At 39.7% G+C, this 16,980-nt stretch overlaps 1 protein-coding gene across 2 annotated transcripts; it reads right to left on the bottom strand.

Moving 5' to 3' along the window:
• Window positions 1-7,622: 7,622 nt before the first annotated feature.
• Window positions 7,623-16,843, bottom strand: syn1 (synapsin I). Of its 2 annotated transcripts, none has more exons than XM_088429443.1 (14): window positions 16,620-16,843; window positions 15,996-16,331; window positions 14,741-14,801; window positions 14,281-14,372; window positions 13,836-13,992; window positions 13,663-13,752; window positions 13,298-13,360; window positions 13,070-13,212; window positions 12,899-12,973; window positions 12,715-12,817; window positions 12,479-12,619; window positions 11,548-11,617; window positions 10,377-10,803; window positions 7,623-8,727 (listed from the first exon to the last, which is right to left on the bottom strand). In XM_088429443.1, exons 2-14 carry the CDS (start codon window positions 16,319-16,321, stop codon window positions 8,592-8,594), a joined length of 1,884 nt encoding a protein of 627 aa, XP_088285569.1. In that variant the 5' UTR covers window positions 16,322-16,331; window positions 16,620-16,843; the 3' UTR covers window positions 7,623-8,591. The 2 variants fall into 2 exon arrangements, with proteins under 2 accessions (XP_088285569.1, XP_088285578.1); XM_088429452.1 differs by having other exon boundaries at window positions 7,623-8,689; window positions 16,620-16,842.
• Between the last annotated feature and the right edge of the window lie 137 nt (window positions 16,844-16,980).

Genomic DNA, 16,980 nt, shown 5'->3' with positions numbered 1-16,980 from the left:
TCCGATTTATGATTGTTTTTGTGTGTGTGTGATTTCTTTTAACCGTTTCGGCATCATTATCACCTTCCCGTAGCATCTGCATCATTATAATCGATGTTGGGGACAGTTGGCAGTGAGCCCCATCCCGCCTACGGCATGTGACTGCTGCAGGAAATGTGCTTAGTGAAGCACTCCCACCGTAGATAAAAATCACAACAACAGCCGAGCTGTGCTGATCAGCTCAGTAACCATTTTTTGCAGGATATGCTGTTATATTGCTCGCTTGCAAATGTTCGATGAAGAGCAAAAATTAACTAATGCATCATTGCAACAAAGGAATAGTGCAAAACTGTGTTATATCATGTGTATGACTGTACTGTGTAAATCACGTTGTGTGGCATTCAGAACCCCACAGAGTGGATTATATGTGAGCATGTGTGACTCAGCCTCATGCAAGCAGTGTGCACTGGCATCAGTTCATGTCAGCTGTTGGTTTGCAGGCATAAGTGTCTGTCAGCTGGCTTCGAGCAGGTGTCTCAGGCACCTTGAAGCCTTTGTGGATAGGAAATCAATAGCTCTCTCTTGATTAGAAGTACTTCTATTCAATGAGTAATAACCATGCAATCCATCAAAGTATGAGCAGGAATGAAACACTGATTCACTCTGATTCTGCTGCTATATTTGCATTCATGCATGCACCTCTGACCTAATAAGCCAGTAGGACGAAATTCAACCTCACATTGTGACAATGCACACAATTGCAACCCCCCCAATTGTCACTTGAGTCTGACTCAGCTCGGGTCATTTTTAACCACAGTATAATGATGTGTCAACGAAATGGAAAAAGTCACATCAGATTAGACACGCTGTAAATGTTACTGCCAACAAATCTTGGCTGGACTGTGTTGGAGATGGAATCATGGTGATCTTAGAGGAAAAAAGGTCTTGTCCTTTAGAAAGGTGTGTCTTTCCAATTCACACTTGCAAAGATGTATTTATTGAACTACCCGTTTATTATTGTAGATTTAATTGGCAGTGCCAAAGTGTTGGGAATGAGTATGACAGTTTGGCGCTCTTATGTGGTTTCAAATGTAAACCAAAACATTGGAATCAAATGGAAATTTATCTCACATCCAGAACTCTTAAGTTAGATATAATTACAGTCGTTGGCATTATATAGCGTGGGTGCACCTCATGTCATCGGGACACTAAAGCTTAAGTGCAGCAATAGAAGGTTTAAGGAAACTGTTGGCAATGTCTTTCTTAAGCATTTCTTGCCTAAAGACTGCTTGAAGCTTTCAAATCTTCGACAAACTAATCCTCTGCCCACTCCTCTTGACCCAGACTTCATTTTACAGTTTCAGCAAACGGCAAAGCAGATTTACAAATACTTTATAGCTCAGTAGAGGGGCGTTTTCATTTGTACAGTGTTGATTCCAAACTGTTAAAATGTTATTGTAAAAACTTTATTTATCTAATTAACTTAATGTGGTATTTAAAGTGCTTGTACAGGTGTCTCTGTCCGTCTGTCAACCGACTGACTGACCCACCAACCCGTCGATTGACCTACCCACCCACCTACCAATCTGTCATTCATCTATGCATCCACCTAGAGTTATCTTTCATTCAGCTAGCATGTTGGTGGAGTAGTTTTGAAGCCAACTACAATAGAATAAGGTACCCCACCCCTCGTCCCACACACACACAAAATGTTACTTCTAAATTAAATCTTGCCTCCCGTTTTTGGCAAAGTCTGATTACTTTGTTTTCAGAAAAAAGAACATTACAATCCACTCCAAGTAACAGTCACAACATGACAAATCTGTGTATGAGCCAAATCATTTGGGAGTGGTATCCATGGCAACACACACTGAGTTGGAGCAAAAGAGAGTGAATAGATTTCAAAGGGAATGAAGTAATGTTCTGTTGAGAATCATCCAGACTATTAAAATCCATGTCATTGTTTGAAATCGCCACAACATTCACATGCATTATTGTGCCAGTGTATTAGAAATTGGATTCTGTCTCAAATCATGGATTTAGTGGGACGTGTTTAACTACCCTCTTCTATATGTCTAGCTAATGTTTCTGTTAACATAAGGTTTACCATAAGGAGACACCTTCTGGGAGAATTGGAAGACGGAAAGATGCCTTGACAACTACCCACACTCATGTGGGTCAACGTTCTAGAATAGAGTGTATATTATTCCCAGCTGCGGTGAGCAAACACAAACTCCTCTGTCCTGCTCTCTGGAGTCGCTCCGCGACATCCCATGGTGAGGCTTAATTAAATCTTTACCACACACTCCTCTCTCATCTTTCCTCATCTGCCGTTTTGGCTAACAAATGACTCTGTCATGTGTACAAATTTATGAGAGGCAGACTAAGCAAAGGGATCTGAGGAGGGTTGGTTTAAAAATGCTCATGATTATTTGAATTATTTGTGCTTGCACTGTGTCTCTGTGAAATTCTTACGCAACACTGTCACATCACACCTACAGATAAATGTCCTTAGTAACATTCAATTTGTTCTTTAAACAGTGACGCATTTCAGTATTTGCCTTTTTGGCATATAAGAGTCATTCATTTCATCAAATGGAAGACAACAACAATGCTTTTGTGACTCAGTGAGGAGGAAACAGTGATCCCCTTCTTAAAATGGACCATGTTTAGCCTCCGTTCAACACCAGTACAATGCTATGGCCCACCCGTGATGGGCCAAGGCTTTAGGTTGTATATAGTGACTGGTACAAGTCCATTTTAGCGACCAAACACAACAAACTGAACAATGTACTAATAAATACAAACACTCAAAAAATAGCATTACAAAATATATGAATTGAAAATGGTTGTAAACACAAAGTTATAATAACTACACAGACAAGTCACACATTTATAACTAGAACAACTATATTCTCATAGAAGCACTAAGTCAGTTTGTTATTAATGCTCGGTTTTGGTTGACACTCTCGGAGCATTTTACATAATATTCTACCAGTTTCATTCAAATAAAGAATCTAAATTTTGCCACAGTTTTTACTATGATGCAGTACAGTTGCACAAAACAAAAATGTGCAAACACATTGATAAAATATTGTGAAAAGAATTTCTTGATTTACCAGAGGTGGACATTTTACTTTTTTTTTTTTTTTTTTTGCTGGTCTGTCATTTACAGTTGTGTCTATATGTGGACTCCTTTCGGTGTTTTTAGTCGGTCTGTCATTTGGGAAGTTTCCCCAAAATATAATCATTGAACCATCAGCCAAATGCTAAACGGCATTTCCGTCATCACTTTTGTTGCCAAATCCACCCCAAAAAATAAACATTGCCCAAGAAAATAGCAAACATAGCACGATAGAAGCGCAAATCCAAGAGCACGCACAGATAGGTAAGAGATGGAACTGCCTCTTTTTTTTATCTACAAGGTAGTCTGAACGGCCATCTTCCACTTGGCGGCGTGAGGGCCAGGAGGCAGCCAGGTAGAATTCCTGATTGGAGTTTGCATGTTCTCCCTGAGCCCGCTTGAGTACTCTCCGGGCACTCTGGTTTCCTCCAACACTCCAAAAGCATGCATGGCAGGTGTATTAGACACACTTAAATTGTCCTTAGGAGTGTGAATGGTTATTCATCCCACTGTGCCCTGGTTCAGGATGTACCCCGCCTCCTGCCTGAAGTCAGCTGGGATAGGCACCAGCAATCTGCGACCCTTGTGAGGATAAGCGCCTATAGAAAATGAATGGATGGATGGATGGATGGATGGATGGATGGATGGATGGATGGACGGACAGATGGATGGACGGATGGATGAAATGGTCTGTGAGAGACAATGAGATGGCCAGACAGGCATACTGTGACAAAACTTCCATCATCCTAAAACAATGGCAAATGCTATACCTTACATTAGGCATGTCAATACCCAGTCACTGAGGTCCACTATCTTGCATGTTTTTATTGTGTCTGTCGTCCGATGCAGCTGATTCAATTGGTCAGGATTATTATCAGGCCTCCGGTGAGCTTGCTGATACTACTGCTACTCATTTGAATTAGGTGTATTGGTAAATCAAAAACATGCAGGATCGTGGACTCCAAGGACTGTGTTTGGACATGCCTGCCTTTCAGTTTCCCTTTCAATCGCCCAATAATGACATATGACAAATCACACTAGGGCCACATAATACATAATATGCATGCAACACCACATACTTTGTAACGCACAGCAATTTAGTGTGGCCCCTGGCACCAGAGTGAAATTTGTATACTTAATGACATTATTAAGAGTTCAACCTTGAGCTGTAGATGGCACTCAACCTCTGGAGTCATTCTTTGAAAGGTCATTTACAGTGATGGTTACATATAAAAATTATTACTACTTTATTTACTACTTTTTTGAGGAAAAAAAAAATCTACGTTGCAATTCCTAGCTAAGAGCCAATCAGTGATTACTTTGCATATGTACATTGTTTACTTGATTGCTGTCACCTTCTTTCCCATGGAAAGGCATCCCATAATGCTTCGCTCAACTATTTATAAGTGATTTAATAATTCAAATCATATTTAAAAATCATGCTCAGCAATTTCAAAGAGGGGTATGCTATGCATAGTGTATTATGTTAAAGTTACAGTGTTCATTAAAACTGAAGGGCCCTTGTGTCTTGTGTGTTATGACATTCTATAGTCTCCATATTTGTTATTATAGTGGCCCAAACTAATTTGAAAGCATACTAAAATTGTCTACTCTACAATGTCTAGCTGATTCATCATCACTGTCATTTTTGTTTACAAGTTGGTTGGAGATTTTTTGAGCAACCACTGATGTGACTAAATACAGGTCCATTTCCAGTAAAAGACGAATTTTAACAGTCAGTGCATCCCGTGATCCCGTCAGATTAATTTAAAAAATTGCAAAGCAAAAATTTAATTTTGATTCATTTAATTATGCTCACACACCCTTCAAATTAAACTTGCAAATCTGCTTTGACACTTTCTTCAATATGCTGATTTAATTGCATCTTAAATGGACAGCATGCAATTACCTTTTGTGGTTGGCAGCTGCAGTCATCCAGATGTACAGTGTTCTCAGCTTCATAGAGCTGTTTAAATGGGTCATCTCTCGAAATAACCTATCTCTTGAAGAAGTTGTGAGCCCCCCTCCCCCCACTCTTACTCCCATCACCACCACCACCACTGTACTGTGCGCCTTCTATTGTTGTTTTTCTGTACATTACAGAACACGATTATGGCTGTGATATAAAGTCTTAAAATGAATGATTAAAGCGTTTGTATTTGGGGAGAGTATTTATTTCCTATTTATTTTATATTTTATATTTTCCTATTGGGCAGCTTTGGTCATCAGTGATAACCACAGTGTCTTCTCTCTTTCGATGAGCAACCCTTAAGCAAACATTAGTTTATAATGACATATTTCAATGGAATGCTGGGCAACGTTGCTAAATCAGGCAAGCAAGCATATAGCACTGTAAAAGCACACTGACCTTTTGGAGTGTAGTCATATAACATTCCTGTAATTCAAATTCTGCTTTCCTGGCACTTAAGTCTGTAATGAAAACTTCTGCAGCAAGAAATACATTGATTTGGAAATGAAGAATTCAACCTATTTCACACTACATAAAACCACTGCCATGTTTAGGCAGCTCTATGCAATAGTGGATATGGGATTAAATAGACCTTGTCTCAGTACTGGAACAAAAGGCCATTACACTCACATTAATTGTAAATACTATATGGTATCACTGTCCTTTTACAGTATTGTAATGAATAATGATAGAAGCCAGCCGTGCTTCTTCACAACACCCTCATTTTTTAACAGTGGTTGCACATACTGTGAATGGATTCACAAATTCTTATGGAAAGCTGTTACATTCCTACTTCTTAAACAGTATTAACTATATAAGATTTTAACAAAGCCATACTGTATTTGACACTTTGTCGCGGTTATCAAAGTTTATGGGCAATACAAAACAGCGCATGAAGATTCAAAGCAATGCGAAAAGGAAAATGTTCTGATAAACTGTGTCCAATGATTTATGTAACAAGTTCTTATCAGTTGCAGGGCAATAGAGATAAAAATGCAAGTTTACGCCACCCTGTGGTCAGACGCCTACACGTACAATTATTTAATTTAGCAGTGCAACACACTACTGTTGCAATTAAGATTGGTTGAAAGGCGATTTACCGCCAGAATAAAGACAAAAAAAAGGGTTTTATTTTTAATTAATTATCCTAGAAACGTTCAGTGTGTAACACAAAAATATTTCCAATTGACAGTTTTTAAAATGTTATAATGCAAATTAGAATCATGAACTACTAGTTTTATTGGTTATCAACTTTATTGGGCATGTGCATATTTCAATAACATTCATTTGCACATCATATTATACAAATATTGCATATAACATCAATTTACATATACTTTTATAATCTACCATGTTTTATATTATATATATTCACTTCAGCCAGCACTTCAGCGTTTGATTTTTTTTCATTTACATCCATCTTTTTTTTAATGTGGCAGGCATTGATAGACAATCATTTCCATTTTCCACTCACATCTAAAATGATTGTAACGTTCTACAAGGAATTAACAAGGCTTGAACAAAGCAAATAAGTCACATTCACTGTCAAATAGAGCCACTGAAAATCAAGTCTGCTGAAAACTAAAATTAATGTCTGCTATGTCGCAGGTGAGCGGAAAGTTTCACCATGACAAATAGTTAAACAATATAAAACAATATTTAGCGATATTCAGTGTTTTATATACAACTATTACAATTACCTGGCACACTGATATGACAAATTGTCCCCCCAAAAATACAAATAAAACTCTGTCATGCACACTGGAGTCACTTCAAAAGTTCTGAAGGATTAAATCAGAAGCCAATGCATTGCCTCACAAGCACCATATTGATTCATGAAAAAATAAATATTTTTAAAATCATTCGGACACAACGGCACAGTTCATTCAATAATTTAAAGAAAATAAAAACAAGTTTGAGAAACATACAAAGACACGAACAAGCACAGATAGCAGCAGAAGAAAAAAGGAGGCAATCTCCATCAGTCAAGGTTCTATGCAATAAAACAATCTACTATTTGATTTGACCACTTACAGAACATTCGCACGTTTATGCATCACAGAGCACAAGGGGTCACTGTAGCCACAGCACACAAAAGACAGCATGAGGAATCTACTGGATAACCAGGTCTTATTTCTACTTAAAGTATTCTCTAAAAATGAATGATATTGCCCTATTAGATACACACATTCAAGTGGGAATAAATCCCCCTGGAAGACTTTGAAGTGCCTAGAAAAGTGAAGAGTTTATTTTTTCCCCAAATTTGCTCTCTACAGCTGTCAGTTCCATCTTAGGATAGTTTGTGTTTTATAGGTGGACCATACAGTATTCGAGTGACAGTCCTTGGCATAGTGTATGTATTGTATGTATGAATGTGCATGTATGTGTGTGTGTGTGTGTGTGTGTGTGTGTGTGTGTATATATATATATATATATATATATATATATATATATATATATATATATATATATATATATATATATATATATATGTATATATATATATATATATATATATATATATATATATATATATATATATATATATATATATATATATATATATATATATATATACAGTCTGCATATACATCTGCATACTTTTTAGTTCTTAACATAAATAATACATTTCTACTTTTCATTGCTTTAAATCGGCAGATGTGTTATTATTTTTGCTAACCGCATCTGCAAACTGCATCTTTCTGTGCTGCATCCCAGTGCATTGTTCTGCCAAAATGGTACAGTAGCTGACTGACACCTTAAAGTATAGCCTATACGTCAGTTGGTTTCACTGATTTCAAGGAATTCTCAGGAAGACTCACAAAAACACGTCACAATCAAGTAGAAATCATTGTTAAAAGTTATTTGATTGAATGTTTGTTTTAGCTTTGTTTCTGTGCAAGTAAAGGAAATGGAAAAAAGCACAGGCAACACACTCACAATATCTACAAGACTAATTTGGTCAGGCTTATTTAAACTAGCTAAACTACATGACAAAACATTTACAAGAACCAATGTGCAAGATTGGAAAATGCAACCATTGCTCCCCTGTTGACATGCAGCTAAAAACATCAACAACTTCAAACACTGGACATTCTACACTCTACTGTACAGGTGTGTGCAATTACCGTAGAAGAGTATTTGATTTTGTTGGTTTGTACATCCAAAACAAGTTTGAACTTAAGAGGTACTGCCATTCTTGTTTATAAGTGCGCATGCATATGTAGGCTTTTGTGTAGTATGTGTCATGATTTGAAATTGTGGCTTGGGAGGAATGTTTCAGACTCAAGTGCCTGGATTTTAAGTGTTTCATATTTTTGTGATCATTTTGGAATAGGCGCTCTGCAGTGTCTATGTACAATTCAATACCTTTTTTTTTTCCCCTAATGGATGGCGACAGCAGCATGCCAAAAGGGAGCAGAGGGAACCAGTCTCTCTGTGTGCCAGGCCCATTTTCTTTCAGGAGTGGGGGGTGACGATAATGTTGATGATGATAATGACAATGATGACCGTGGCATCTCAGTCTGAGAAGAGACTGGCAAAAGATTTGCGTAGATTGCGTATAGTTTCAGCCTTCCCCTCATCCTGGCTATGGCTGGCTGGTGGCATTGGAGTTTCTGGAATGTTGAAGGTATTGGTAAGAGACTGGGATTTGCTATAAAAAGAGGAGATGGCAATAGAGGAGAGGAAGAGGCTATTAAGGTCATGCAGCAAAACCATGAAATGAAATGACCATGTAGAGAAAAGTGAAGGAGGTGAGGACAAGCCGAACCCTGACTTTCAAGAAGTGCATTCACTATCAATGTATGTATCATTTAAAGGTATGCTTGAACATGATGTAAATAATAAATGAATGATGTTACTGGATGCTATGTAATGCTTGGTGGACTTGGACACAATTGTTTATTCATTTTATTTGTTCAAGTTTGTCTCAATCAACGAGCTACCTTCTTTCCTAATGACCTTTGTATACATTGATTGCATTAGGTGATTTTCTTACATTTTTGCTCACTTAAAACATTGATCTTTTTTATTCTATCATCCATCCATCCATCCATCCATTTTCTTAACCGCTTGTCCTCACAGGGTTGCATTCGCAATGGAGCCTATCCCAACTGTCTTTGGGCAGCATGCCCAACGAAGCAGCAACGAAGGCCAAAAACCATTGTCACAGGGCAATTTAAAGTGTCCAATATACCTACCATGCATGCTTTTTGAATGTGGGAGGAAACCAGAGTGCCCGGAGAAAAATCAAGCAGGCATGGGTAGAACATGCAAAATGCATACACATAAAAAACGGCCGGAGCCAAAATGTATGTACTTATTTATGTACTTATTTATTTAGTTAGTTAGTTAGTTAGTTATACACGTTTCCCATAAGAAACCCAATTGTAACATTAAATACAATTACCTTTGTAATAAAATCTGTGTATAAGCCCTTTTATGAGTTAAGAAAGGAATAACTTGCAATTCCTGACCTCAATCGCATTAAACACTTTTGGGATCCATGTGAGGCAATCTCCACTAACATCAGTCACCTCTGATTTCACTACTGACACCGCAATATTGCTTCCATCTGCGATCTGTACTGCTCATATTAACTAAGGTTGCAGGTGCGCTGGAGCCTATCCCATCTGAATATGATGAGAGGCACGGTACACCTTGGACCAGTCACCTACCGATTGCAGGGCGAGACAAACGAGCAGGACAAAAATGTAATAAAATGGATATTTTTGGAATGTGGAAGGAAGGACCTGGAGAAAACACATTCGCGCGCACACACACACACACACACACACACATACCGAAGTGCAAGAAAACGTCACACGGGAAGTTCAGAAAGACCCATATTCAAAACTCCACCTTCAGAATAGTGGGATGGGTGTTACAACTAGTTGGCTACCATGTCATGCTCCGCAATGTCAAAGGACAACAATCTATAGTTTTTGTCTAATTTTAGAAGCAATTTGTTTTCGTTTGTTTTGTGTTTTCATTGTAGCACCAAAAGTATTTGATATGTACAACTGGCCATCACCTTCAGCAAGTATTTGTTCGATGGGTCATGATCACTGAAATGTAACATTTCAACATTTTTAAATTTGAAAAAAAACATGCACATTCCAGTGAAACTTAACAAAAACAATGTAAACATATCTCATGCACATATCAATGCAAAGATCAGGAATGTAAAGTTTACGTCATTAAAAATGAGAGACAACAAATAGGAAAACATTGGTCTTATTCGGTTTCCTTGTTTTAGCCTACAATAATCATTCATATGACGTCCAGACTACACCTACTTACTTCAGTTGTGGGGAACCACCTACTGCCGCGTTGTCCTGGCTGGGTTTTTGTGGCGGCTGGGGCTTTTGTTGTAGTGGTGGGCGTCCCCCAGGACCTCCTTGGCTCTGGGCAGCTGGTCGTGGTTGCTGGGTGGTGGTCCCGCCAGTGCGCGGCTGCTGGCCAGTGGTTCTCTGCTGCCCCCCCTGGGATTGCTGTCTGGGGGGCTGAGTGGGTCTCTGTTGCGGAGGTTTTTGACCAGCACCCCCTGGAGGAGGTCTTTGTTGCTGCTGTGTGGCAGACTGTTGCCGCTGAGTTTGAGGAGAGCCTCCTTGGCTTCGCTGAGTCGCTGCCTGACCGGGGTTGACCTTGGCCTGGGAACTAGGATCAGCTGAACCTGGGCTTACTCCAGGTTGCTGGGCCGGTGCAGCAGCACCTTGTTGAGGACCACCTGTTGGGACAAAGACGATCACCATGAGTAATATGGACCCCTTGAATGGAACTGGAAATGTTTTATACAACAATAAAGAAAGAAAAAATGCCTAATGTCTGTGAAAACACTTGAGTCTATGGGGCACTCAATTAATTGTCTGTTCAAAAACAAAGTTAATTACTGGTGACAGACAATTTCAGTGGTTACTCAAACCTTGATGTCATGCTTCCTGATGGCATCCCCATGGGGAAACATGCACTGATGAAAAAAGAATCAATTGGATCTAAACGTGATCCCCAGGGCACCCACGCTCAGTTTCCTGGGTTTTGAAGGAACATGTATCTATACAAACAAAGAAACTTTGATGTGTGAGGAACATTCTAAACTAATTAAAACAGTACCAGAGGCAACCAGAGTGTCGAATTGGTTTATTGCAATCTAGTGATGTACTGTATCAAAGACCATTGATTAGCAGATAATTGTATTGTTTTTATTTACCTTTTACACAACTTGCTGACTTTACTGGGATTGGGGTTTGTAAGTTGATTTCAAAATAATTATCCATTTTCAAGAGTGCTCGTCTTCATTAAGGCGTTTTCACACTCATTCATTATGTATGTGCTGCAATGGCGCAACAACAGCATCCAGTGTCGACTGCAGTCGTCATCCATTGAACTAAATACACATCTTTCAGTTTTTGGGTGCCACAAGAGTAGTAATTGACCAAAACAAGTACTATTGTGTTGTTTTTTTTTACTTTACCCTGAGGTGAAAGTCGCTGTTGAGACTGTGGAACTCTAGGTTGGGAGACAGGCTGAGGAGAAACCGCTTTCTGGAATGCAAACATAAAAAAAATGTATGAACAATAAATGTTATTCATTGTTCAAACAAGTAGATTATATATGATTTTTACCTTTGCCCTCAAGTGACATATTTCTTGCTGTCTTTACTCTTTTTGCATGGAAGTAGCCTATCATCATACTGTTCTTACTTTTTCCACTGACGCTAAAACAAAATATCCCAAAAGGAAATGCTTCAGTGGAGCGAGACCTGGCCCTTGACCCCATTGAGCCAGCGGTGATGTGCACAAAGTGCACAGCAGGTAAAAATGTGTATGACATGAGATTGCAGCCTGTCGGTGAATGTGTGAGCTCAGGCAAACTACAATACAGTATTTGAATGACCGTTTGTACCTTTAAATGACTATGGTCAAACGATCAATAAAAAGGTAAACTTTTTCCTTTTTCTAAATACAGTCATCCATTTTCTTGAGCCAATTACAGCTGGCTTCGGGCAGTAGGCGGGAGACACCCTGAACTGGTTGCCAGCCACTTGCAGGGCACACAGAAATGGACAAACCATTCACACACCCAATCAAACCTAAGGACAATTTAGTATGTCCAATTCACCTGCCATGCATGTTTTTGGAGTGTGGGGAAAGTCGGAGAGAACCCCCACGCGGGCTCGGGGAGAACATGCAAACTCCACACAGGAAGGCCGGAGCAGGTTGGATTTGAACTCAGTTTATAAAATGTAATTATTTTTGACTGCTAATGAGTCCTGTAAATCTCTCGAGATATTAATGTAGCATATACACCTTATTCATTTGTGCATTTCTCGGCATAAAAATCTGTACCTCTATAGCTTTGGTGCATTTCCCTTTTGAAATATTACGCTTAGATGCTTTGTGCACCTGTATTGTTGAGATGCGGCCTGTGGAGGAGCTTGACACAGGTAGAATCATCTGGTTCATTTTCAAAACCACCAAATCTGCAATCTGCACACGATCTTCATCCTGCTGGTCACCAATCAGTGGCATTGAGCAATCATCTACCTAAAAGCCAAAATAACAATGCATTCGTAGATCTTTTTTGGGGGCACGGACAAACCTTAGCAGGTCTTTGATCTGATAACCCTGCCCTCAAGTACCTCTATGATGTAGTCCATTCCATCTTTACCATGAAGAGCCTCCACAGCACAGATATCCAAGCCTCCAAAGATGTTGGCACAAGTGTCCACCCACATCCTGTACCTGTACATAACAGTTTGCCCGAATAACACATTGCACTTCATGAGCACCAGTCAAATGCAACTATGATCTGTGAAATCTTACTTGTCTGACATGGCAACTTGCTCAAGCATTGATGAGCCTGTGTTGGTTTTCCAATTGCCAGAAATGGATGTTCTCCTGTTAATGATAATACAAATGTGCGTGTGTGGGTTTTTTTTTTTTTTTTTTTTTGCTTTCCAAACAGATAGTTGCTTAGCTGGTGGATCTACCCACATGTAGGCCTTATAATTTTCACCGATCTTCTGGATTCGGACATCATACTTGGCATCAATAAATGGCTCAGATGTGGCATAAGTCTTGGTCAGGGCAACAACACTGGCAATATCTTGAAAGTCATATTGGTTATCCACTTTTACCTGTGGTAGCAAGAGTCCAAATATTAAACAGTAAGCATGGTCTTGGTTGGGTGTTCTAATTAAAAACTCAGAAATGTAGTTTTACCTTTCCCATTCCTGAGTGAGCATGACCCATCTTAATCACGACCGGGAACTGAGATGACGTTATCTAATAAAAAGGTAAACATAAAAGAGTTTGAACTCTCACGAGGCAGAAAGCAACCCTCCTTTGTTTCTGCAAGACATTTTTGATTGCATCACATCCTATTTTCATTATATGATGAATGCAGAAACTCAAATTAATCTAAAACTTGTCCTGCTGAGACAAGGCAAAGAGCAAATGAGCTTGACCACCAGGGGTATAGAAGTTGGAATATTGACACGGGAGTCTGTTGCAGGGATGATTATGCCCACCTGTTCTCGCGGAGCGATGGGTGAAGGAGGAAGAAGAAAGCCAATGTCATAACTTACCATTTCCTTGTGGTTTGGATAATAAACCTGGTCTATCAGTGGGAACTCCTCTGAACCCAGCTGTTTGTGTAGCCTTGACATCTGCGCAAACTAGAAAGAGCAAAAACACAATTCAAATAGCTCTTTTCATGCCAGTGTAACTAGAATAGCGTTTGAGAATGTCAACAACTTACCACCCACGGTTTGTCACAAAAATTGTAGACGGAATGTAAAGAGTTAACACTTGGTAATCCTGCATATTGGAGACCAATAACTAAGTTCCGGTGGTCTCCATTCTTGTCCATACTGAAGGCATGCTGTCTGATCAATACGAAGTCTGGTTTAAAGGATCTGGAATATAACATTAACAAAAACATTACAAAGGCAAAAGCAGTGATGTGAAAACCATAAAGGACACTTTCTTTAGAAAGAACTTGATTGAGATGGAGTTGCTTGACCTCAACCCTATTAACCACCTTTGGTACAGTTTGGCCAAAAACCACCTACATTTATTTAATTTTCATTTCTTTTGTGCACAGTCTTTTGTACAGTACCTAGTGTCTATCAACATAAGACAAAACCGAATCAAAACATTCGGCAGGCGTAGTAAACACCAACGTAGAGGGAAGTTGCACTTACTTAGTAACCTTATGGCCATTCCTAATTGCATCGATGCTGACTGTGTAGGTTCCTGACGAGTCAGCCACCAGATTGATCTCAGAAAATTCTGCCTAAAAATCATAGTGACAAGATTTAGCCACAACAAACATTTTCATATACTGTACAATCATGAGTACATGTGATTGACTGTGACCAACAATCAATACAGACCAAAATCCAATCATAAAATGTCACGCGGCATCTGAATGCATTTCAACATGGGAAAAGATGGCAAATGAAGACTATAGTGGAGGACAAAATTATGACAGCGTGACCAAGACAGACAGGTTTATCTCAACCCAATGATGTCACATGTTTGAAAGTCAGGAATAATATTTAAATGAAATGTTTACATGTTTGTTGCATATTTATTATGCAATTTATAAGGTAGCTCACTAGATAACCAACAAGCTGCAACATTATCTTACATGAAACCTACCTGTTCAACCTTGATGTCATATTCACCACCGTGGACCTTTCTTCCTCTGAAAACTCTCACCCTGTATGTAAAACGAGGAAAGAAATCGTCTTTCAATTCTTTAACCTCATGCAAATAATGTGATATGTGTTGCGATATAGACTGGCAGTTTTGGATGCTAAAACAAAGTGTACAATTATATTTCTGGATACTATTTTTGTCCAGCAGCACTGTGAGAAGCTCAGCTTTTCAAACGTATTCACATTCAATCAAGACTGAGCTGTGAGACTGCTATTAAGGTATACTATGCATGTGTACCTAATAATGTGGCCAATATGCTGATATATAGTTAAACAGGCATAGAAGCTGCAGAACAAGGAAAAAAAAAAAAACCCTCCAAATAAGAGAGTCAGAACCAAGACTTGAATCATGAACACGAGATATGGGAGGCAGACATTCATGCAATATCGGTAAATCAGTGATCATCTAACATCTAATTTTGTTATGAAAAATTGTCATAAAATTTGCATTCAAGGTGTATCAGTTGCATCCCCGAGTGTTTTGTATTGTTTGAAAACATTTTGAAACCAAATGAAAAATACAATATGTGACAGGAACATTTTTTTTTTCATTTCTTTTCATTGTAGTTAACCGCCCATGTAGTGGACCCCGAAACAAAATGGGAACATTGTATATGTTTGAGAAGGGAAAAAAAAGAATCACCTACACAAATGTTATCATGCTCAACTCGCCTAGGGGCAGTTCCAGCTCGTACTGTACATCATTTCTGATGTAGCCCGCTAAAGCAAATCGTGTCTACTTCATGGGTTTGTTGGTTGTTTGTTTTTGCTCAAATCTGTACTGAAATAGATAAAATGGTACCCAAAAAGATTTGTTTCTAATGGATCATATCGTATTAGTCACATTAGCATATCCTCTTTTTCCTTTTTTAAGTGTTTGATAACAAAACTAAAAATAGAATAGGATAGAGTGTGACAATATCACACATGTTTATACACTTCTGGGGGAAAATGGGTCAATTATCTTTAGCTCAAACCATCTCCGTGCTATCAAGTAGGCTATGCATCCTTTTATAACACGCAGAACATATGAATATTTTTGTTCATGCGATACGCCGTTCAGCACAGACACAGTTGGGGACACCTGTTCATTTCACGCTCGGTAACTCAGTGCCGGAGGCATCATTGACCTTCCCTCTGCCCACGCCGTGGCCCACTGCAGTCTAGACGAGGCTATGCGCTACTTCTGCTCTTACCAGTCGGTCTGCTGGTCGTCAATAACCAGGAGGATCTTGGCATTGCTAGAGACCCCCGCCCGGTCGGCCGCCTCGGATAAGGTGGCCGCGGCGGCGGCTGTGGTCTGCTTAACAGCATTGGATATGGAAGAGAAGAAGCTGGAGCCTCCGCCCGCAGATTGTTGCTGGCTGACCGGCTGGCGCCTCTCGGACGGCCCCGGTGACACTGCGGGGCTCGGCTGCTGCTGCTGAGGCGTGGGCTCGGCGCGCTGCGGGTCGCCCATGTAGCCGTTAGGCAGGTTGGACATGAAATTGCTGTCTGAAAGTCGGCGACGAAGGTAGTTCATGATGGAGACTCTGGGGACAAGAAATAGACGTGTCCGCCCACTGGATGCGTCGCGCAAGTTGTCGGGTCCATTTGGAATGACTGTGGACTATTTTTCCACGTACGGAAACGGGAAATACACATCTGGCCAATTATTAGCAGTTATTGTTCAATATAACAAATCGAACCTATGCAATATTTGGGTGCGCCTCGTCATGAAGTAAATTAAGGCGAGCATATAGTCAGATTGGATTCGACTAAGGGATATCCTGTGAGTGTCTGCATTTACTGAATGAAGACACTTGTACGACGAAGCCTACCTGGGAGTGTGTCCAAGTGATCCGCCCTACAATGATGTTGATGTTTTTTAAGTATCACACTGGAGGAGCACTAGTCTGTCAGTTACGTGTATTATATTTGACACGCGTGTCCTCTGAGGTCGTGCATCAATCAGAAGTCCTTGTCACTGCCGTGCCCTGCGTCCTTCCCTCACAGTCACAGTTTTTTTTCCCCATTGCCCATCGTCACCGTTGAGAATGAGAGTCAGGCTCGACGGGAGGGGTTGAGGGAGCCTGCAAGAGGGAAACTGCATCAAGGTGCGCAGTTTGGGAAAATATACTTCCGTTATTGTGCTGTTATTTTCAGATTTAAATACCTTTCTGGCGCAGGTGACACAATCTT

This window comes from Hippichthys cyanospilos, chromosome 1 (assembly GCF_059441005.1).
Source record: "Hippichthys cyanospilos isolate Australia breed blue-spotted pipefish chromosome 1, RoL_Hcya_1.0, whole genome shotgun sequence".
Lineage (NCBI taxonomy): Eukaryota > Metazoa > Chordata > Actinopteri > Syngnathiformes > Syngnathidae > Hippichthys > Hippichthys cyanospilos.
Note: the sequence above shows the minus strand (reverse complement) of the source record. Positions and strands in the feature narration are given on the sequence as shown.